Here is a 22,460-nt window from a genome sequence, read left to right as displayed (position 1 = left end):
AAGGCAAGACACTGGCCTGAAGAGGGCGCTCTGGAGGCTGGAACACTAATTCCTAGAGATGACCAGCAGGAGGCACCACCAGGTGAGTCTGCATGTGGTTACAGTTGGATATTAGGGAAAAACTACACCACTAGGAGGGTGGTGAAGCACTGCAATGGGCCGCCTAGGGAGGCAGTGGAATCTCCATCCTTAGAGGTTTTTAAAGCCCGGCTTGACAAAGCCCTGGCTGGGATGATTTAGTTCGGATTGGTCCTGCTTTGAGCAGGGGGTTGGACTAGATAACCTCCTGAGGTCTCTTCACACCCAAATCTTCTACGATTCTAACATTTGGGACTCTTTGCTCTGGAGATTTACCACTATGTGGTCAGACACCACAGCCAATTATATCTGCCTGTCACTCATTGGGGATGGTTCACAATCAGAAGGGCAGGACTGTTTTTTGAACAAGGGACAGGTACAGGAGTTCAATTTTAATCTGTTTTCACCAGCACCTCTTATGTCAATGATTTTGTTCCTCCTCAGACCTTTCTCAAGGAATAAACAATGAACTTTCCCCACCTCTTGGCCAGCCATCCCTTTCCAGTCCCATCCTCATCCTCTCATACTAACCTTACAGAGGCAGCCCTGTGGAAACACAAGCAACTGCTTTTCATTCATAGATGTTAAGGCCAGGATCCCCATTAAGTCATGTAGCCTGACCTCCTAAAGTTCCCTCCAGTTCCCACTGATGCTGAATGAAGCTTTGTGTGCTCATCACTCACTTAAGCTTTTGGTAAGTAACTAATGAAGCCTATTGATCATTACAGTTAATGTCACACAGAGGGTGCCATGATCTACTTGTAATGATGCCTTTTAAGCACCTTTATTAGTTAGCTGGTATCATGCATTCCATTTCAGCACTAGTAACCTCATATCTCACTGATCTGACATCAGTCCAATAGGAATATAACATTTGCAGCTTTGATAATAAATACAGACATCTGAAGTACTAGGCTGATTTGGGATTCATTGAAAACCCTAATTTAAACCCAGAAGATGTCTGAAAAATTTAGGAAAATCATTGATCATTGCCAATAACTGTGCAGAGCTGTTTACCACTTCTGTGAGGAATGGCATCTGTCATCCTAGAGAAATCTGTGTATTTGAAAATGGCCCTTTGTGGCTTGCAAAGAAGTTTCTTCACATCACTTTATTTCATGTTTTTGGTAGGCCAAGTCCTTCCTAGCTGGCACCACGAAATCACACCTGGTGCCTGAGAAATGCAACAATTGCAAGCAAGGAAGCAAAGCAGATTTGTAAATATATTGTGTTTAAATAAGCATATTAATTTAAAAAATATAGATATCAAGTAGTTTCAAAGTCCTTCTCAATGAAGGATATACCCTTGGGATTTAGGAGGGCCACTGTAGCCTACTGGATAGAGCACTGGACTGGGACTCACAATACCTGAGTACTATTCCTGGCCCTGGCACTGGCCTGCTGGGTGATCTTGGGGCAAGGCATTCAACCTTCTGTGCCTCAGTCTCCCCATCTATAAAATGGGAATAATGATAGTGACTTCCTTTGCAAGGTGCTGTGAGACCTACCAATAAAAGTGCTATATAAATGCTACTTATTATTATTATATGTTCAACCAAAATATTAAAACCTATTTACTGTATCTTTGCACAGCACCTAGTACAGAGCCCATGAACTCACTGGCCTCTTGGTGTTACTACATTATAAAGGTTAAATAATATTTAATAAATGTCATGATCAAGTTGGGCAGGACTATGTATTGTAAAGATTCTCAGCTGGGCTTGGACATGTGGCATTTATAGCTAGTGCTATGCCCAATCACAACATTTAGCCCTGGGGGGGCATGTAAAAGCTTCCTCTTCCTATTGTCTGGAGTTGTCTGGTTTTACATGGGAAAAGACTGGCTGAGTGCATACAACTTTAAATGAAATACTCCCATTAATTAGTGTAGTTTTGGGATTAGAGAATTTTGTAATCAAGGTGCAACAATGAGGTTAAGACTCAAAATGACAACGTAGTTGCCAAAATATGAATTATTTACAGAATAATCCTGACTCAGACCAATGGGCTTCTGAAGCCACTCTCATACCAGTTATGGACAAGTCCTAGAGAAAACTATTTGTATTGGACGAGCACCCAAAGACCCCAATCAGGGTCAGGACTCCACTGTACTTAGGTGTTGTGCAAACACACAGAAAGATACAATCCCTTCCCCCAAGGATTTACAATCTAATCTGGAACAAGATGCAACCAGGGGGAAAGAGGGGACAGGGATAGCAATAATAAATTCACAGAGTTACAGAGATAGTTATTGCACAGCTTCCAGGTTCAAATCATCCAAAAGAAGTTTTTTAAATAACTAAATCCAGCTCTCCTGCAACCCATTCATGACTGCCTGATTTCTTGTAGGCATCAGAGCAGAAACTAGTCTTGAGAGCAATGTGAAGGAGGAGGAGTGGCTAGTGGCCTTATGGATTGCCCATCCCTGGAGCAGAAGCAGCTGGAATGGGAGAGGGAGATGAAAATGAGGGGGCTGGAGGATCATGAAAAACAATGTCAACATGAGCAGGAGGAGAAGGAGAGGCAACATAGGCATGAGCAGGAGGAGAAGGAGAAACAGAGACAGCATGAACTGGAGCTGGCCAGGCTGAGGAGCAGTGGGGCCCCGGCTGCAGTGAGTGCGGGGGGACCCAAGACTGCAAGGAGCTTTGATAAGTGCTTCCTGGCCCAGCGTAAGGAGGGGGAGGACACAGATAGCTTCCTGACGGCCTTTGAGAATGCCTGCGAGATGCACAGGGTTGACCCTGCAGACAGGCTCCAGTTTCTCACCCCCTTACTGGACCCCAAAGCCATGGAGGTGTACAGCCAAATGACAGGGGCAGAGGCAGGGGACTATGAACTGTTCAAACAGGCCCTGCTCCGTGAGTTTGGGCTGACCCCCGAGATGGTTCCGGAGTCAGCATAAAACGCCTGAGGTCACATACCTACAACTGGTCAACCGAATTCAGGGATATGCCTGCAAGTGGACAGCTGGGGCCCAAGCTAAAGAGGACCTGCTTGACCTAATTGTACTGGAGCAACTGTATGAACAGTGCCCATCCGACCTGAGGCTATGGTTGGTGGACAAAAAGCTAGAGAACCCACAGCACGCAGGGCAGTTGGCCGACGAGTTTGTGAACAGTCGGTCAGGGGGTAGCAGGGAGGAGTCCCAAAAGAACAGCCCCCCCCCATGCAGAGAGGGAGTCACCATGGGACCCCCCAGCGGGGAAATAGGGAGAACCCCCTCCAAAGGGGAACGCCTGGCATCGGGCCCCTCCGAGCCGCTCAAGGGGACCAACGTGATCTGAGCTGCTATCACTGTGGCCAGAGAGGCCACGTACGGACCCAGTGCCCCAGGCTCAGGGACAGACTGAGCAGACCCAACCTACCCAGGGTTAACTGGGTAGGGACCCAGCTGGACAAGGGGAAGACGACCCAGGGAAGGGGGCCTGCCAGTTTACCACCTGCTCAGGAGGGAAGAGTACCCCAGGCCAGCTCCACCAGAGGGCTGGATGCTCTGGACTCAGGGTGCTCGGTTTACAGGATGGGCGCTGGGTTGTCCCTCTGGAGAGAGTGCCTTGTTCCCCTGGAGGTGGATGGGGGGGAAGGTCAATGGATACTGGGATACGGGCGTGGAGGTGACGCTGGCCCGGCCCGAGGTGGTGGACCCAGATCGGGTGGTGCCCAACACCTACCTGACCCTGATGGGGGTGGGTGGGACCCCATTTAAGGTGCCCATGGCAAGGGTACATCTGAAATGGGGGGCCAAGGAAGGCCCCAAGGATGTGGGGGTACACCACCATTTGCCCACTGAGGTTTTGATGGGGTGAGACCTAGAGGACTGGCCAAGCAAGCCCCAGACCGCCCTGGTTGTGACCCGTAGCCAGAGCCAGCAAGAGGCACTGCAGCCTGACCTCGGGGAGGGTACCACACTGGAGGCGCAGGACCCTACCCTGGTGGGGAGGGAGCGCTGAGGGGCACAGTTCAGAGAGGCTGTGGTCTCAGACCCGGCCAATGAGAGGGAACCGGTCCCCATCCCTTCCCCAGCCGCTGAGTTCCAGGCCGAGTTGAGGAAAGATCCCTCCTTGCAGAAGCTCAGGGACCTGGCCAACCTCAGTGTGGTACGGACCATGAGGAGAGGTTGCCAGGAGAGGTTCCTGTGGGAGAAGGGGTTCCTGTACCAAGAATGGGCTCCTACAAGGGAAGTAGAGTCCTGTGGGATCAGGAAGCAGCTGGTGGTCCCCCAGAAGTATCGCCGCAAGCTACTGTACCTGGCCCATGACATCCCCCTCTCAGGGCACCAGGGAATCCGGCACACCCGGCAGAGGTTGCTACAGAACTTTTACTGGCCCGGGGTCTTTACCACTGTCCGGCAGTATTGCCGATCCTGTGACCCCTGTCAGAGGGTGGGGAAGGCCCGGGACAAGGGGAAAGCGGCTTTGAGACCTTTGCCCATCATAGAGGAGCCTTTCCAGAAGGTGGCCATGGACATCGTGGGGCCTCTCAGCAAGACGACCCGGTCGGGGAAGAAATACATTCTGGTGGTGGTAGATTTTGCCACCCGCTACCCCGAGGCAGTGCCCTTAGCTTCCACTGAAGCAGACACCGTGGCGGATGTGCTCCTGACCATTTTCAGCTGAGTGGGGTTCCCCAAGGAAGTCTTGACAGACCAAGGGTCCAACTTCATGTTGGCCCTGCTCCGGTGCTTGTGGCAGAAATGTGGGGTCCGGCACAACTGGGCCTCAGCTTATCACCCCCAGTCTAATGGGCTGGTGGAGAGGTTCAATGGGACGCTAAAGATAATGCTGAAAACCTTTATGAACCAGCACCCGCAGGATTGGGACAAGTACTTACCTCACCTGCTGTTCGCGTACAGGGAGGTGCCCCAGGAGTCTACCGGATTTTCGCCTTTCGAACTGTTATATGGAAGGAGGGTAAGGGGGCCCCTGAACCTGATGAGAGACGCGTGGTACCTGCCACCTTCCAGTGCCTGGTGGACCAACTACTGAGGGGGATGGAGAGTTTTGCCGTGGCGTATATTGATGACATCTGTGTCTTTAGCCAGACCTGGGAGGACCATGTGTCCTAGGTTAGACTAGTGCTGGACCGACTCCAGGGGGCTGGGCTGACTGTAAAAGCGGAGAAGTGCAAGGTGGGGATGGCTGAAGTATCTTACCTGGGCCATCGGGTGGGGAGCGGCTGCCTAAAGCTGGAATCAGCCAAGGTGGAGGTGATCAGATACTGGCCTGCTCCCCACACCAAAAAGCAGGTCCAAGCCTTTATTGGGATGGCAGGATACTACCGAAGATTTGTGCCCCACTTTAGCGCCATAGCCACCCCCAACACTGAGCCATGCAAGAAGGGGAAGCCAGACAAGGTGGTCTGGACAGAGCAGTGCCAGGAGGCTTTCCAGGGCTGAAGGAGGCTCTGGTCGGTGGCCCAGTTCTGGCAAACCCAGACTTTGACAAGCCCTTTGTGGTGTTCACCGACGCCTCAGACATGGGACTGGGGGCGGTGTTAATGCAGGAAGATGAAAAGGGGGAGAGACACCCCATCGTGTACCTCAGCAAGAAGTTGCTACCCCGGGAGCAACATTACGCAGCCATCGAGAAGGAGTGCCTGGCCATGGTATGGGCCCTCAAGAAACTATAGCCGTATCTCTTCGGGCAACACTTCACCGTGTACACCGACCACTCTCCCCTGACCTGGCTGCACCAGATGAAAGGAGCCAACGCCAAACTCCTGAGATGGAGCCTGCTCCTGCAGGATTACAACATGGACGTGGTCCACGTGAAGGGAAGTGCCAACCTGATAGCGGACGCGCTGTCCCGGAGAGGGGGCCCCGAACTTCCCCAGGTCACTGGTCAGAGTGACCCCGCTCAGTTCAGTCTCGAAGGGGGGAGAGATGTGACGATGTGACGCAGCAGGGAGAGGGGAGTGTTGACCTGGGAATGTGCCCTGGGGATGGGAGACCTTAGAGCCTGTAACCTGAGCCGGGAGGGGGAGGTAACACCTCTGCCCAGGAATGTGAACAGATCCTGCAGGAGAGAGCCTGCTGGGGGGGGGTTAGTTTTCAGTTTGGGGCTGGGTGGAGGAACGCAGGGAACCCCAGGGCTGGGGTCTAAGCTCCCTGCTCCCCCAGAAGGACTGGACTGAGGGGTCCTGGGTGTACCCACAAGCTCTGTTTTGGACTGTTTTCCTGTTGTCCAATAAACCTTCTTCTGTTCTACTGGCTGGCTGAGAGTCTCAGTGAATCCCAGGAAGAGGGGTGCAGGGCCTGGACTCCCCCACATTGCGTGACCATTGCTTCAAGGATGGTGTTATATGCATAAGGGGCAGCACGGAAGAAAATCTGGAGAGTTTTGCGGGAAATGCACACAAATGGACATTCAAGACTGGCAGAACAGAGAGTGGAAGACTCCATAAGTATAGGGAGAGAGAGAGAGTAGCAAAGAGCCATATTAGTAAGGATAAGGACCTTGAAGTTGGTGAGACAGGAAAATAAGACCCTCTAGAGGATTCAAGAGGGAGTGATATAGTCAGGGTGAGTAGAGATGGTTGGGAATTCTCTATAAGAAAGATTTTCTGAGAGAAAATGCAGTCTCTGCAAACTTTTCTGAAGGAAAATTTCAGATTTTGTCAGAAGTAAAAAAATGAAAGGTCCAAAGGTTCCCAAGCTCCCTGATTACACTGCAGCCCACCTGATGGGCTGCCGAGACTCCCTGGGCAGCCAGCATCCAACTGCCTGGGTAGCTGTCTCCACTGAGCTGCCTGATCACCAGCTTCCTGTGCTGTGTTACCAAGTCCCTGGGTGGCCAGCTCCCCAGGCTGCCTGACACTCCAGGCAGTTGGCTCCGAGGGCAGTCAGGCAGCCAAGGAAGCGAGCCAAAAAAATTCCATTTCAGTTCTCCAAAAGTGAAATTCTTTGAGACTTCTCCTGAGAAAAACTTCAAATTTTTGACTTTTTGTCCCAATTTGGTAAAGAATTTTTTTTCAAAGATTTGAAATTTGTCCCAGGAGGGAAATTGTGTTTTCTGGCCAGCTCTAGTGATGAGCATGGAAGATAATGGTAGCAGCTGCATTTTAAATCAACCAGAGTGGGCAATGTTGCTGTCAGGGATGAAACAGATGAGGAGGACAACGCAATTAAGATTGGCAATGGTCAAGCCCTGCACAGGAATTTTAGCTGTGTGGACATAAAGAGAAGGGCAGATTTGGGAAAAAGACAATCTGAATGTTTGGAACATGGGAAAGGCAGAGTGAAAGATGACCCTTATCTTATATGCTTGAGTGACAGGGAAGATCATGAAGATGGCAACAAAGACAAAATGTGGGGAAAGGAGAGGAAAGATCAAGAGAACAGAATGTAGTAGAAAACAATAACTTCTGTATAGAATTCCTCAACCAACCTATAAACATAATTCTCTACTTTTTAGGGTAACTGATCCTTATTTCATTTCTATAGAACTTCACTAAGTTCTATAAGACCTTTCTATAAGGAACAATGTTGGAGAAGCAGTGAAGACTAGTGATTAGAACAGGGAACTATGAATCAAGAATCCTGAGTTCTATTCATGAGGCTTTTACTGACCTCTGGCAAGTCACTTAAGTATATTTATAGGAGGTTACCTTTGAAAAACACTATGAGGTTCTTGAATGAAAGGGGCCACAATAGATGTGAAATATTATTATTTCTTAAAGTTTCATTGTATTATATTTTACATTTATTCAAGGGGCTATTTTCTCCTAGTCTCTGGTGACAATCTGTCACTCCAGCAACTGCTTTCAAAAAACACATCTGGAGAAAACGCTTTCCCTTCATTTCTCTTGCTTCACTATTTTGGAGGCCTTCTCACTCATGAATAGCCCCGCTCCTTTTTCCTCACCTTTTGCCATCCCAATTAAAGATCCAATGGTGCCTTGAAAACACATGCCACTTAGAAACAATTATGTTGATTGATGTGTCATATTTTCAGGGAAATTTTCATGCACATGCCACTGGTACAGTAATACAGAAGAGAAATACAGCATGTGCTCTACAAGGACACTTCTGCCTAAACATAAATAATAACAACAACACTTGTTCAGTGTGCCTCAGAATGTCTTTCAGTTTCCCACAAAGCACCTGCAAATCCTGAGGTACTGAGCCCACAAGATTCTGAATGATCACAACCTCCCTCTAATGGTGGAGAGTTCGCAACACTTTGCAAGATCGGACTGTTAGACTGCAGTCCACACTTACATTACGGAGAACTTCTGTATTTAAATCACCTCTTCTGATCCTTCATAAAGCAAAAGACTTTCCAAGCTCCATTATGGGCCTGATCCAAAACCCAATGAAGCCAATAGTATTTCTGCAGGCTTTAGACTAGGCCTTCTAAGAAGAGCCTTGAACGCTCAGCTGTGACCCAAATGCTCTTTTGTTCAGCAAAATGGATCACCTGACTGACAGAGCTGTCTTTAAGGACAGAGAGGGCCCAAAACAAGCAAGACATTTTATTGGCCTCAAAGGAATTACTTTTTAGTTCCTCTTCTGGCTTCATTAGGTTCAGAGATCAAACTAGCTGGTTCAGATTTCTTTAGCTCCTATTCCCTGAGACAGCTGTGCAGACCATCAAAGCGTCTTGCTCTAGTCTTACATCAAGGCTAAGTCAACTTTAGTTTGAAACCAAAGCCTAGCCCTGAAGTATATTCCTTAATGCTATTTCTCCAGGTGGAAATTAGAAAGTTATTATTATTTTTAATCAGAGCTTTTTAAAGCACAAAAAAGAACAGTCTGCTTAGATTAATAACTATAGAGCAGAAGAAAGAATGGTTGTTCCTAACTAATTTCAAATGAGACTTTAAATCAAATTACACACAGGATAGAGCATTGTTAATCAATGAGCCATAAAGAATTTCCTGACAAATATAATTAAATGAAAATGTTATCATTTAAAAACAGGGTTTTTTGTGAATATTTTTGGCACAGAAAATGCCAAGTAACATTGAGCTGTATTTAAGGAGCATTGTTAGAAGTTCAGAACAGTCCTTTTTGTTTTTCTTTGGGTTGTAAAGTATTTAAAGCAATTAATTGCTCAGGCTGACAGCTCTATATACCTCTTAGGTATTTTTATACCATATGTTCATCAGACGCTTGCAGGGTGAGTCGAAGCCTTAGTGTGGAAATTTAAAGCCAGTCATATCAAAACAGCATGCCAAAAATGTAAATTTCTCAATTGGGGCACTGCAGCCTATCCAGGGAGCAAATAATTTACCAACTTTCAATCATCTGTAGCATAAAACACATTTTTCTTCCTTAAATTTTTTCCAGGGTCAGCAACACAGTTCCCCTGTGGCTTTTTCAGCACTGACCACAATATCCGTGCATAATATAGATCAGCGGTTCTCAGACTGTGGGTCGGGACCCCGAAGTGGGTCACGACCCCCTTTAAATGGGGTCGCCAGGGCTGGCTTAGACTTGCTGGGGCCCAGGGCTTTAGCCTGAGCACCACGGTCCAGAGCTGAAGCCAAAGCCTGAGGGCTTTGGCCCCCCCTGCTTCCCAAGGCGGTGAGGCTCAGGCTTTGGCCCCTCACCCATTCACAGGGCCAGCCCACATTTTGGCACCTGAGTCGGGGTGCTCAAATGACGCCCCCATGCCCCTGCGCTTGGGCCAAAACTTTGAAAGGTCTCAATTCTGCCTTCTTCCCGTTCTACTCCTCTCATGGCACTGCTCTGCTACCTACCTCAATAAAGGAGAACTAACAACTTAAAATGCCTTGTTCCAAAAATTTTAAGTAACACTTACATTTGCTGTTCAGGCATTTGAAAGTTAACTTTTCTTGTCTGCATAGTAAACACTGGCGTTTTTATCTGTTTGAATAATCAAAGTGGTGCTTTCTGTGCCTTCTTGGTTGCAAAGATTTCAGCTGCCTCCCGAAGGTCCACAGTCTGGGCCAGCTCATGCTCTATTGAGATGGCTGCAAGGCCAAACAGCCTCTCCTGTGTCATTGTGGAGCGTAGATGTGTTTTTATTAAATTCAGCTTGGAGAAGCTGCGTTCTCCACTGGCAACTGTTACAGGAAGTGTTAGAAGTATGCACAGAGCAACAAAAGCATTTGGAAAGAGGGTGGTCATCTTATTTGTCACATATATTCCAGAACAGCCTTTGGAGTTGATCCTGCTGAAATGGATCTTGAAAGGGCTTTCAGTTCATCCCCTAAATCACTCGCATCAATATCGCACATGTCATCATGCGTCAACACTATGTCTCGTGCCCTGCATTGCTGGTGTATGTCTTCTTCAGGTATAGTGAGGAGTTTTGGAATATCATACCACATTCCAAATATACTGCTGTGTTCCTTCAGCTGCATGAAACGTTCTTCAGCTGACTGTATTGCACAATCTAGCACCTGGTTAAAGAATTCAACTTTGAATTGTTGTTTGGGGTCTCTTATGGGATTATCCCGTACCTCATAATCAAAATGTCTTCCTCTTCGGTGACTCTTGTATTCTTGAATGAGTGGCAAAACAGCTTCAGTGTGAAGCTCCTCTGCCAACTTCTGTGCACTCTTCAGAATATTTTGAAATCCCTCATCTGACTGATAAGACTAGAGGTATGATTTTGCTTTGTCCAGTTGTTCCATTGCTCCAGATATATCAAGGTCAACACCTTGGAGTCCCTTGCTTACAACATTTATTTCAAACAATATGTCATGCCACAACACTAAGCCACACAGAAATTTGAAGTTATGTATGTTTCCGGTGATTCCATTTCCCTCTGCCACTGTTCTCCCACGAACAGTTCCTGTCATAGCATTATCCTCCATAATGGCAACTATGGCATCATCTATCTTCCCAATTTGGTGTGTGTTAGGCTTTATCACCTCCACTTGACTTTCCCATCGTGTGATGCTCAGTGGTTTCCGTGTCAGAGGATGTTCCAAGATGTTGCTTCAAAATTTGCCATTGAGTTGATGCAGAGAAAAATACATAAATACTTTGAATTACATTAAAAAATTCAGCAGCCTCACTAGAAGCTGATGCTGCATCACTGATCACCAAGTTCAATGAATGAAAACTGCATGGGACAAAAAAAGCTCGAGAGTTTAACTCTCAGATCCGTATTTGTAGTCCTCTGTTCTTTCCTCTCATGTTGGCACCACTATCGTAGCTCTGACCTCTCATGTCAGCTATCGCAAGTCCCATATCTTCCAGCTTTTTAAGAAGCACATTTGTCATACCAGCTCCTGTAGTATTATCAATGTCAATAAATTCTAGAAAATGCTCCTGACAGTCACCATTGCAGGGACATTTTCACTAGGCTCTGTTACAAAACGCACAATTAAAGCCATTTGTTCCGTATGGCTAATGTCAGGTGTGCTGTCCAGAATAACAGAGTAATATCTTGCTGACTTCAGATCTGCTACAATCTTCTGTTTGACTATTGTTGACAGTAACTGTGTGATCTCATTTTGAATTGTTTTTTCAAGGTAGTGGTGCATGTACATTTCTTGGGTAGTGACTCTTAGATGCACCTGGAGTACAGCATCAAACTCAACCATCAGCTCCACAATTTTAAGGAATTTTCCACTGTCTGGTACATCCAGCTGATCTGAAGTGCCACGCAGTGCTAGGTTTTCGGTAGCACGCATTCTCACAATGGCAGTGAGCCTTTTCAGAACATTTTGCCAGTAAAGAGACTCTGATGCAATCTTCTCTTAATGCTGATCATCTATGGTGGCCTTTAACCTTTCCACCTATGGAATGCTCTCTGGTGATTTGCTGTCTTCTCATGGCATGCCAGATTTCTAGCCAGTCCTTTTTTCCTGTAGAACCCACTGCGGCTGGAACATTAGACTGGGAGAGTTTGCAACAAAAACAATATGCAGCATTCTGGGTTTTTGAGTACATAAGCCATGGCCTCTCCACTTTGTCACCATTGGGGATTTCATGCCAATAATGTGTTGAATGGAAACTTCTATATTCATTGTCTTTGAGGAACATGAAGTTTTTCACTTGCTGTGGCGTATGCAGTACAAGGAAGTCCCTCAGGCTACTGCTCAAGTGGGTCCACAATCCTGGATCATCTAGACTTAAGGAACTAAACTCAGCAGCAGCTGTTTCTTGTGCCTCCACCACACTCTTCTCTGATCTACACACTTTTCTTCAGGAATGTGCATGGTTACATCCATTTGAGACGGAGATATGGATGCTGCAGTAGCTGCCAGGTCACCTGCACTCTGACTAACTGGAAGATCAGGCATCTTTTTTACCACTCACATCCTCACCGGGGCCGTAAGGCTCACCGTGAACATTTGTGCCTATGTATCTCAAGAGAGCTCCTTTCTGCTTAGATAGAAAAGCTTCCTTTGCTTTCTTTCTTTTTCTGAATGTTGTCCCAGAGGGACGTTTTCTTCTTTCATTCATGACTGCTGTTCCGTGCCAGCTATAGTGGCTCTCAACACTCAGTTGAAGGGGACAAATAAGCAGGCTGATAGCAGGTGCAGAGTGAGGGAAGATATCAGCGTCTTAAGGGCCTAACTGGCTCCTACTACTTCAGCTGACTGCCTGTTCTCCTCAAGTGGATTCAGGGAAGCTGCAGGAAACAGGAAGCTCCCTGAGAAGCTGGTGTTTCGGTCAAGGCTCCTGGGGGTGCTAGAGAGGTACATAAGAGGCTCCTCCTCCTCTCTCTCCCTGCAGCTCCTGCTGCTTTGTTATTCCCTCTCACCTTTTCTTCTGCCTGCCTGTTATGTCTCTTGTACCCTCCTTCCTCCAGCACTCCACCATCTCTCTGCATCTAGACCAGAGAGAATACATATGCACCAGCAGCAGACATAATTTTCTACACTCTTGGTCCTAGTGGTGCCCCCGCCCCACAGTCTGGGACCTGAGGTGGCCGCCTCAGTTTGCCTCATGGTAAGGCCAGCCCTGCACATCCAGGGTAGTGGGGCTCGGGCGGGCTCAGGCTTCGGTCTCCCCTCCTGGGGCAATTTTTATTGTCAGAAGGGGGCTGCGGTGCAATGAAGTTTGAGAACCTCTGTTATAGATGCTTGCTTGCTAAAGTTCTGCTATCAGTCTTTGAGAATTAAAGGAAACATTCAGGAGTTGTAAAATGAGAAGCAAGTGAAGAAAAACTGGGGCAAGATTCTTCTGTGTAGTGTAGCTGCTTTGTGTTGGGGTTCCAGTGCAATCTAGTCCTGAAGCCCAGCGCAAGGGGATCCTTCAGTTGTATAGTGCCAGCATGAGTGCTCTATGCCACTCCTCTCTCTACTCCCAGTACAGCAGGGAAAAGGAGGTGTTGGTAGTCAGAGGAAACAGAGCATGGCCTGGACATTCCTACACAATACCAGTTCCTGGGAATGAGTTCAGCTCCCTCTGGCCATTCACAACAGATGGAAGTTAACACTAAAGCTGCTCTAAGCCAGCACAGTGGGACTGGCCTTGCACATGCCAGCAGCAGGACTGGGAAGACCAAATGTGAGCTTTACACCTTGTTCCCCTCTGGTTAGAATGCTGTGCAGCCAAGGATCTGGCTCTTTATCTTTAAATTAAGACCATCTGACTTGGATCATGTCACCTGGTGATTTTTACAGTCAGTGGAATATATATTGGACTAAAGGGGTAGCAAACGTCTACAGGGTTTTAAATAATATGAGAAATGGGGAACTCTTGGAGTTGGATTTTATTTGATTCTCCAAACATATGAAGGTCCAGTTTAAATTAAATTATCAATTTCTGCTCTAGCTTACACACACGTGGAATACACCTGACTTGATTAGGCTTGCACAGGAGAGACTAAGAGCAGAACTTTGTGTCGTGAAAGTGGTTTGAAAATTATCCTCCCATGCTATGATTTCAAGACTGCTAAATGCCAACAATGTTCTGATGGCCTGGATGTTAGATGGATGCAATTAAAGATGATGATTTAGAAAGGGTCTGCTCCTGTGAGTATATGTTCCATTGACTTCAATGGTTCTGGATCAAACCCCAAGTCACTGGAAAAGTTCAATTTGGCTGATTACCTTTAACCCATTTATGAAATACACCTATGAAAACATTCTTAAAGAAATCCAATCAGAACAACAGTAAATGAAGGCTGATCTTCAAATATTATTGTTGCTTTGAAATTTGCATGAAGCAGTCTAATTGATCATGGTACTGCCCATCTAACTATTCCATACTCATCACAGTAGTAACTGAGCATATAAAGCACCTACTGAATTCTAATTCTGCCTGTAAAACTGATTTACAGTGCAATATTGGGCAAGTCATTTAACCTCTCTATGCCTTGGCTTAGCCATAGTTACAATGGGGAGAACAATACTTAGTGATAGTCTTGCCACTAAAACATCAACATTTGCAACATTGCAAATACGGTCAGTCAGGCTGTATAGTTTTCTCTGCAGTTAAAACCAGGAATAAGTGTGGTACCCCAGACTTTATGTCAGAGTGTAGTAATTGTTAATGGTAATCACTGTATTCATCAGGAGTCTAATGAGGATTAGAGAAGAACAGCCATACTGGGTCAGACCAATGATCCATCTAGCCCACTATCCCGTCTTCTGACGGTGGCCAGTGCCAGATGCTTCAGAGGGAAGGATTAATTAATTGATCTTTGTACCCTGCTCTGAACATGTTAAGTACTAAGTACTAATACTACTGAATGAATACTGAGATCATTACTCAAAGCTTTTAGCCACAATCCTGTCTGAGGCTGTGCTGAGTGGTACCATGACTGTATGAACCCAAAGAGATATTACAATTCTGTACATCAAGGTGGTGCAGAGGGAACATGATCACTGCTACACACCTTCAAAGGTACATAAAACTCTAGTGGCTGATGGGGGCAGTGGCAAATGATAAGCAGTACTCTTCTATAATATTCCAAGACCTGATACGCTGGCTGAGAGGGGACGGTAGGGAGTGGGAATATGCAAAAGCTACTTCTAGGAAGAACAGGGTCCTAATTTTAAAGCATTCTGGGAAGTGGGAGGGTTTGAATAATATTAATTAAACCCATTTTTATCCCCATGCCCTCACCAGGGGACCAGTCCTGCAGGATGCTGAATGCTTCCTATGACATCAATGGGAAATGAGGGCACTTAGCTCCTCCCAGGACGAGGCACCCTGAAAGTTCTTAGGATGCTACTGAATAATAGCTTTGCATTTGCACGTGCCGCTAAGGATTTGAGCTGAAGAATGATCACTCATAAACTAGTTAAGTGAACTCTAGTCTACATCTAAAATGAGTAAATGACTAGCCAATATACACTTAAGTGGTCCAATTTTTATTTATTCATCTGACATCCCTTGCCACAGTACTGATCCTAATGAATGTACCTGGTACACAAGTGGAAGAGTACTATTTATTTCCAAATGAACTTAACAGAAATTCAGCATTAGTTACTGAAAAGGTCCCATCCTGTCAGTCCTTCACCTCAGAATAGTGAGTGAAGGCCACACATCTCCTCTCTCATCTAGACTGGTACTCATATTGCCTGAAAAGATGCTAATTTTTTGTCAGAACAAATAGAATGGAAAGCAAATTGCCATTAAAAAACTATTGCCAAGTTGTTTTATTTCATCATCTGTGACAAAGCAGGGATGGAAGCAAAAGGGGAATCCTTTTTCTACAGATTTACTGTGCAAACACTAGAGGATGCTTGCTAGACAAGCAATTGTCGTGTACTAAATAAGAGGCTGTTAGGGATATAAAGTGTGGTTTAAAAATTCATACACATTAACTAAACTCTCAAAGCTATGTAGGGGAACACTGCACTCTATGATCTATCCAAACTGTGTGCTGAGACATTTATCTCACCAGCAGGGTAGTGAAGCACTAGAATAGGTTACCTAGGGAGGTGGTGGAATCTCCATCCTTAGAGGTTTTTAAGGCCTGGTTTGACAAAGCCCTGGCTGGGATGATTTAGTTGGGGTTGGTCCTGCCTTGAGCAAGGAGGTTGGACTAGATGACCTCCTGAGCTTTCTTCCAATGCTAATCTTCTATGATTCTGTGAAGACTGAATAATTGCTAGAAGATCTAGCTTACTGAAAACAAAGACATCTCTATCTCTAGGTTTTGGAGAATGGAAGACCTTTTTCTTTTGGACAGTAACTCCAGACAAAAACTCCAGAATTGGAACATCTACTCACTAATAGGTAAGAGGAACTCCAGCCAGCATTGGCCACTTATTCCTAATAAACCAATAAGAAACAGAGAAGGCTCTGAGGTGACACTATTGAGATTTAAGCTTGGGAGTGATAAACATTAAGCATATTTTATTACTTGATGGAATGACTGAAGGAGCTGTGAAGATCCTTGGTGATGCTTTGAATTTTAATCTTTTAATTACTGAACTGTCGGTTGTTGGCAAAGGCTAACTCTTTACTTGGGATTTGTATGGGACAGATCTGCTTGTGTGGTACATATTTCATATTATGCTTTTATTTTGCATTTTAACAAAGTGTCATATGGCTGAAGTCACATGGCAGCAAATAAGAACTTGACTTGATTGTACTATCCCTCTTCCTTACTATTTGCAAGTTTCTTTTATTTTATGAGACCCAGTGAGAATGCTTCTTGTAAATAAAGGCATAAAATGGAATATATAGCCTTATTTGGTGTGCTGTTAAAACACTCTGCAAGAGAGATAGAAAGCTGCCAGCGGCGTAATGGGAACTATCAGTTGCCCTGAAGCGATCAGGAAAACCGAGTGGTAGGGGCAGTGTATAAATATAATCCTTCAAAGACTTAGTCTTAAAGCTGGAGAATAATGGATTATAAACTACCTCATACAGCTTAGCACTCTTCTGTAAATGGGCTAAAGAGACACTATGTATCACCTGGAGGATCCAATACATCCGGGGACTGTATACAATCAGGCAGGTGCCATATTGGCAGTACCTTATGCTCCACGCAAGAGCTATAGGTTTGGGCATGATCTGCTTCTCCAGCCAGTGAAAACCAAAGATATTATAATGTTGAAGTACTTGCCTATGAGGGGAGAGTGCTTCCTCCTTCCACCTGCACTTCTCCTGCCAGCCAGCTTTATATCTACATTGAATTTTAATGACACTTTCTCTGCACCATCCTGACAAATTAAGTGTAACAGCGTGTTAAACTAAACATCCCACAACCTATCTGACCACTCCAGCCAACCACAGTGAATTATCAAGTGATGGGTTGGCTACAAAGATGAGTCTTGCACTGGGCTCTGAAAGCCAGTAAACTCCAGCTCATGCAGACCAATGGATGTAGTAAGTTCTAGACCCAGGTGCCTTCCACTAAGGACACCCAACTTCAAGTCCCCAGAATGTGCATATAGGAATGGCGAGCAACAGGACTTCAGCTGATTTCTGATATCTTGTTAGTATATTCAAGGAGAGGTGGTTCCTAAGGGTGGCCCAGTGTCAAATAATAGGGCTTTATAGATTAGCATCGTGCCTAGTCACTACAGTGCTGGACACATTATGAATGTGACAGATCATAAAGAAACAGGTGGCATTGTGGTTCATGGGACACAAATACATCTCCTCACACTTACTAACACCACTAAAAAGGTTGGCAGGTACATTCTGCATGAGCTACCTCAGATTCAAGAACACCTCAGGGATCCAAAAATACTGCAATTTTGCAAGCCTGTTAGAGAACTGGTGGACACTCTCCACCAAAGGATCAGCAGTCACAAATCTCCTCTCCCCTGCCCAATTTCTCAAGTTGCTCCCTCTGCCAATCAGCACCACCTTAAGATTTTTTTCTGGACTGAGCATCCGTTGGCTCAGTCTCATCCAAGGACCTATCTGAGAAAGCCAGATATCTACTTTATGAGAAGGAGATCTATAGCTGAAGGTTATCACCAAATGGATGGCAATGCATCCCCATATCCATCACAATTTCCCCAAGCAGTTTCATATTTACACTGAATAGAAGATGCAAGAGAAATGAACCACATCAGCGGGGATGGACAGCTACCCCCCACTACCCACTGAGCCACTAAACAACAATCCTATCCACTCCACAAGATCCTACAGATGTGTCAGCTACACATTAAACATTTCATACCAGTGGCCGCTAATAAATGTAATGAAATCAACATGGACACCTGGCCTCTGTCCAGAGGCAGATAGTGAACCAAGGAACCTTGTCTCTGTTAATATATCTGGGCATAAAGCTAGGATAACATATCTATGAAGTCAGAAAAATCCAGGTAAGCCTGGCGCTGTGTCCAGCATGCCCTTCTCAAAAACAGTCCTCAAACAATGAGAACTGAGACAGGGCCACCACTGTCCAAGTCACTATCACCTAGTGATTTGCTTCCTAACCAGAGACCAAAGCTTGTTTGTAACTGGTTGACATCCTGCCCTTCTCCCACTTACCCTTCAGCAGCCATAAAAGGCATGGTTCCCTCTTGTATCCAGTAGCTGCTCCCAGCTGACTCAGGGCTTCTGTACATGAAAGGAAACTATCTGCAAATAAAGTATCTTTGTCTCCTGGTTTGCTGCTGTGTTCCCTGAGAAGCAGCCAAACTAATCACATTTCAATCAAAGGAGCAACATTGGCAATGAGCTGGGAGAAGAGCAAACATATATCACTCTCACTGTTGAAGGGGTATGCGAGTATTTCCTATAGGAAGGATTGAGTGGTTTCATGGGAAGGGAATAATGGCTGCAAAATAAAGAAGTGCCAATAGGCCACATTTTGACATCTGGCAGGGCAACCTGCCACAAAAGTGTCTGAAAATATAAGCTGCAAGTTTGAGGCATCATGCATAGACCATTTAGACAACTTTTTTGATGGACTCTGACATCACTCTGCCTTACATGGTGCATTTCAATCTCCAAATAGATATTTTAATTAATCTGTATATTTATTAGTTTGTTAGTGACAGAATTCAGACCTAAACTATACCTTGCCAAGCAAGATCTATACCAGGGGCAGGCAAATTTTTTGGCCCGAGGGCCACATCGGGTTTCCAAAATTGTATGAAGGGCCGGTTAGGGGAGGCTGTGCCTCCCCAGACAGCCAGGCGTGGCATGGCCACTGCCCCCTGTCCGACCCCCCTGCTTCTTGCCCCCTAACGCCCCCCCCCCCGGGACTTCTGCCCCATCCAACCCCCCTGTTCCCTGATGGCCTCCCGGGACCCCTGCCCCATCCACCACCACCCCCCACTCTCGGTCCCCTGACCGCCCCCGGACCCCCTGCCCCTAACTGCCCCCGCTTCCCCATCCAACCCTTCCTCTCATTCCTGACTGCCCCCCGCAGCCCCTACCCCATCCAACCACCCCTTCTCCCTGACCACCAACAGACCCTCCACCCCAACTGCCCCCCACAGCCCCATCCAACCCCTCTCCTTCCTGACTGCCCCCCATGGGACCCCTGCCCCATGCAACCATCCCTTCTCCCTGTCTCCTGACTGCCCCCGGAATCCCCACCCCTGACTGTCCCCCGCCGTCCCATCCAACCCCTCCTCCCGTTCCTGACGGGCCCCTCAGGACCTCTGACCGCCCTGACCCCTATCCACACCCCCGGCCCCTGACCACCACCACCCCGAACTCCCCTGCCCTCTATCCAACCCCTCCCACTCCCTGCCCCCTTACCGCGCTGCCTGGAGCGCCAGTGGCTGGCAGCACGGCTGCACCAGGACAGGCAGCCACACAGCGCAGCACAGAGCACTGAATCAGACCGGGCTCTGCCGCTGCACTGCCCCAGGAGGTCACAGCCCCGCCGCCCAGAGCATTGCGCCGGTGGTGCCGTGAGCTGAGGCTGCGGGGGAGGGAGTCAGCAGGGGAGGGGCCGGGGACTAGCCTCCCGGGCCAGGAGCTCAGGGGCCGAGCAGGAGGGTCCTGCGGGCCAGATGTGGCCCGCGGGCTGTAGTTTGCCCACCTCTGATCTATAGGAATGATCCTGAAAAATACTGATCAATTTTGCAAATCATATCCCCAAATCTTTTTTCCCTGTGTACATTTTTATCTCGCATTTCTGAGTCTGTTTAGAGGGTAATTTCATTCACTGAGTTATGATGCATTTATCTTGAACACTATAGATGTTTAAAGCACAAAATGATTCATCTCTTCCTCCCCATTTTATAAGCAGAGTAAAAAGATGCCTCTAACAGTAAGTGTGTGCCAAGACAGAAACTCATCTGTCATTAAGTTGCTGCTTCCTAGACAATAACTACTCATTATAACGAAAATTTGGAAAGATTGCTGCCAATGGAACACTACAAAGCTTTGCAGTGATGCATTCTAAAATGATTCTGCTCATGTGAAATTTATTTTTCACGAATGTAGCAGTTATAATACACACCAAGGCCCCAGACCCACTCTCGTTGAAGACAATGACAAAATTCCCCATTGACTGGAAGAGGAGGAGACTAGAGGACTGAATGGGTTTCACTAATAAGCCAAAGCCTGCTTGCTTTACCCCACGCATAGTCCTATGGAGTTCAGCAGGATTGTTCACCAGAGTAAGGGAGGCAGTACTTGACCCAAAATACTGAAAAAAGGTGTCTCTCACATTTATTTGGACTAGTCTTCCTTAGGCTACTCACAAATCCACTTTGGAATGTAGCACAATCTGTGACATATGGGTGAATGAAGGTTACTATACAAACTTTAATATTTACTTGATTTTTACATGTTTTCATAGAATCATAGAATATCAGGGTTGGAAGGGACCTCAGGAAGTCATCCCGTCCAACCCCCTGCCCAAAGCAGGACCAATCCCCAACTTTTTTTTTTGTTTTACTTTGTCAGAACGGATTTCAGCCATTTTTGGATTTCAGACATTTTCCAGTATACACTAGTATTGAAACTCAGTACTCATTCAATCACATAAGGATGCTTTACTATGCAGCTTACAGATTTCATTATCATGCAGCATACATATTTTGACATATAATGTAAGAGAAGTTCCTTAAATTAAGCATCTCTTGTAAATAATTATGGCCTTAACGCTGTTGTGAATATCTTGATTTTAAATAAAAGCTGAGCAAAAGTAACGTTTTTCACCTTAGTAGGTAAAAACGCTGCCCACAAAATGCTCAAGCTGGGTAAGAAATGTATCTATTTGCAAGGGAGCACTATGCTCACAATTCTCTCTGTTTTTAGTGCCAAACTGGGCATACATGAGAACATCACAGGCACTGCTAGCATGTCCCAATAGTTCTCAGTTCCTGCCTACCTCACACACTTATGAGAGCTTCCTCCCTCAACCTCTTCTTTGTGTTTCACTGTAAAGGGATGACTTAAAAACAAAAAAGGACTTTAACATGCCATATCAGGATTAGAAGCTACAGCCCCTTCACTCACAGCAGGCACCATATTAGCAGCACACAACCTTAGCCAGTAGCCTTCCCCTTAACATACCACATAGTTGGAAGTGAGCAGACTCCTGCAATGTTCTTCATGCTTGTGTACAGAAGGGCAGCTATTAGCATGGAACTCTTGTGATTATTGTTAGTTATCATATTCTTATAGCTACTCCCCCTAAGAAAATGAAGGCAACTTATCTGTAACCAAAGTTCTTCAAAATGAACCTCTGCATATCTGAAGGTTACTGACTTTTAACTGAAGTTCTTTGACATGGACTCTGCACATTTACACTCATGGGATGTGCTGCTGGTACAGTTTGATCAACGGGCTGTCACTGCAGGCACCTGGATCCCACAAGTTGGGATATGCAGTGATCACTCAAAAAAGAAGATTATGCTCTACTGTGAAGAGCCCAAACTCTGTTGAACATTATAGTATTATTTCCATAAGGCAAGCTGGAAAATGGGGCAATTCAAAACTATTCCACCCAGGCCTTTTCTTTTAACCTTGTCACCCACTTTTTCTCGATTACCTATCTTTTTCTAAAGCATATACTGTAGCTGTGCTAACCAACTGTCTACTTCCAAAAGCTATTAACCTTCAAAACATTTTATCAAAGGTCTCTTGTTATAAGTTACATTATCAATGGTGGCATCTGACATGAAGAACTCTACGAAAGATAGCTGAAAAGTACTGAACGGTGAAATAGGATAGTACTGTACATCTAGCATATGTAATAATACTAGGTGGTAACAAATATCCTCCAGATGAGTCACCATACACATTTAATGGCTACAAAGTGATCTAGCCATAACATGTATTAGTCATTCGGACTTCCATTTCACCGCTCTAATATATGACATTACCTGCTGAACATCCTGCTGGAAAACACAGAGCTGCAGCCTTTGATGTAATCGGACTTTTCTGTGCTGCCAGATGCTTTCTAGGCGCCGCTGGTGATGCAAGACTTCATGTACCACATCCAAGACCTGGTGGACAGCCTTGGAATAATTAGCAGTAGCAGTGAGGGATTCAGAGTTTCCAGGGCTCAAGGGACGCTGCAGGACATCCAGCAAAGCCTTCCCATCCTGGCTTACCTGAAAGAAAT

At 46.0% G+C, this 22,460-nt stretch overlaps 1 protein-coding gene across 1 annotated transcript in view; it reads right to left on the bottom strand.

The window, feature by feature from the left end:
- Nucleotides 1-22,460, bottom strand: part of KALRN (kalirin RhoGEF kinase) — a 765,876-nt gene that overhangs the window by 365,079 nt on the left and 378,337 nt on the right. Inside the window, exon 9 of the mRNA XM_084643219.1 lies at nucleotides 22,219-22,449. Coding sequence (XP_084499345.1) covers nucleotides 22,219-22,449 — 231 coding nt within the window. The remainder of the gene's footprint in view (nucleotides 1-22,218; nucleotides 22,450-22,460) is intronic.

Source organism: Lepidochelys olivacea (genome assembly GCF_965140295.1).
Source record: "Lepidochelys olivacea isolate rLepOli2 genome assembly, chromosome: 11".
Lineage (NCBI taxonomy): Eukaryota > Metazoa > Chordata > Testudines > Cheloniidae > Lepidochelys > Lepidochelys olivacea.
This window is presented reverse-complemented; position numbering and strand designations above follow the sequence as displayed.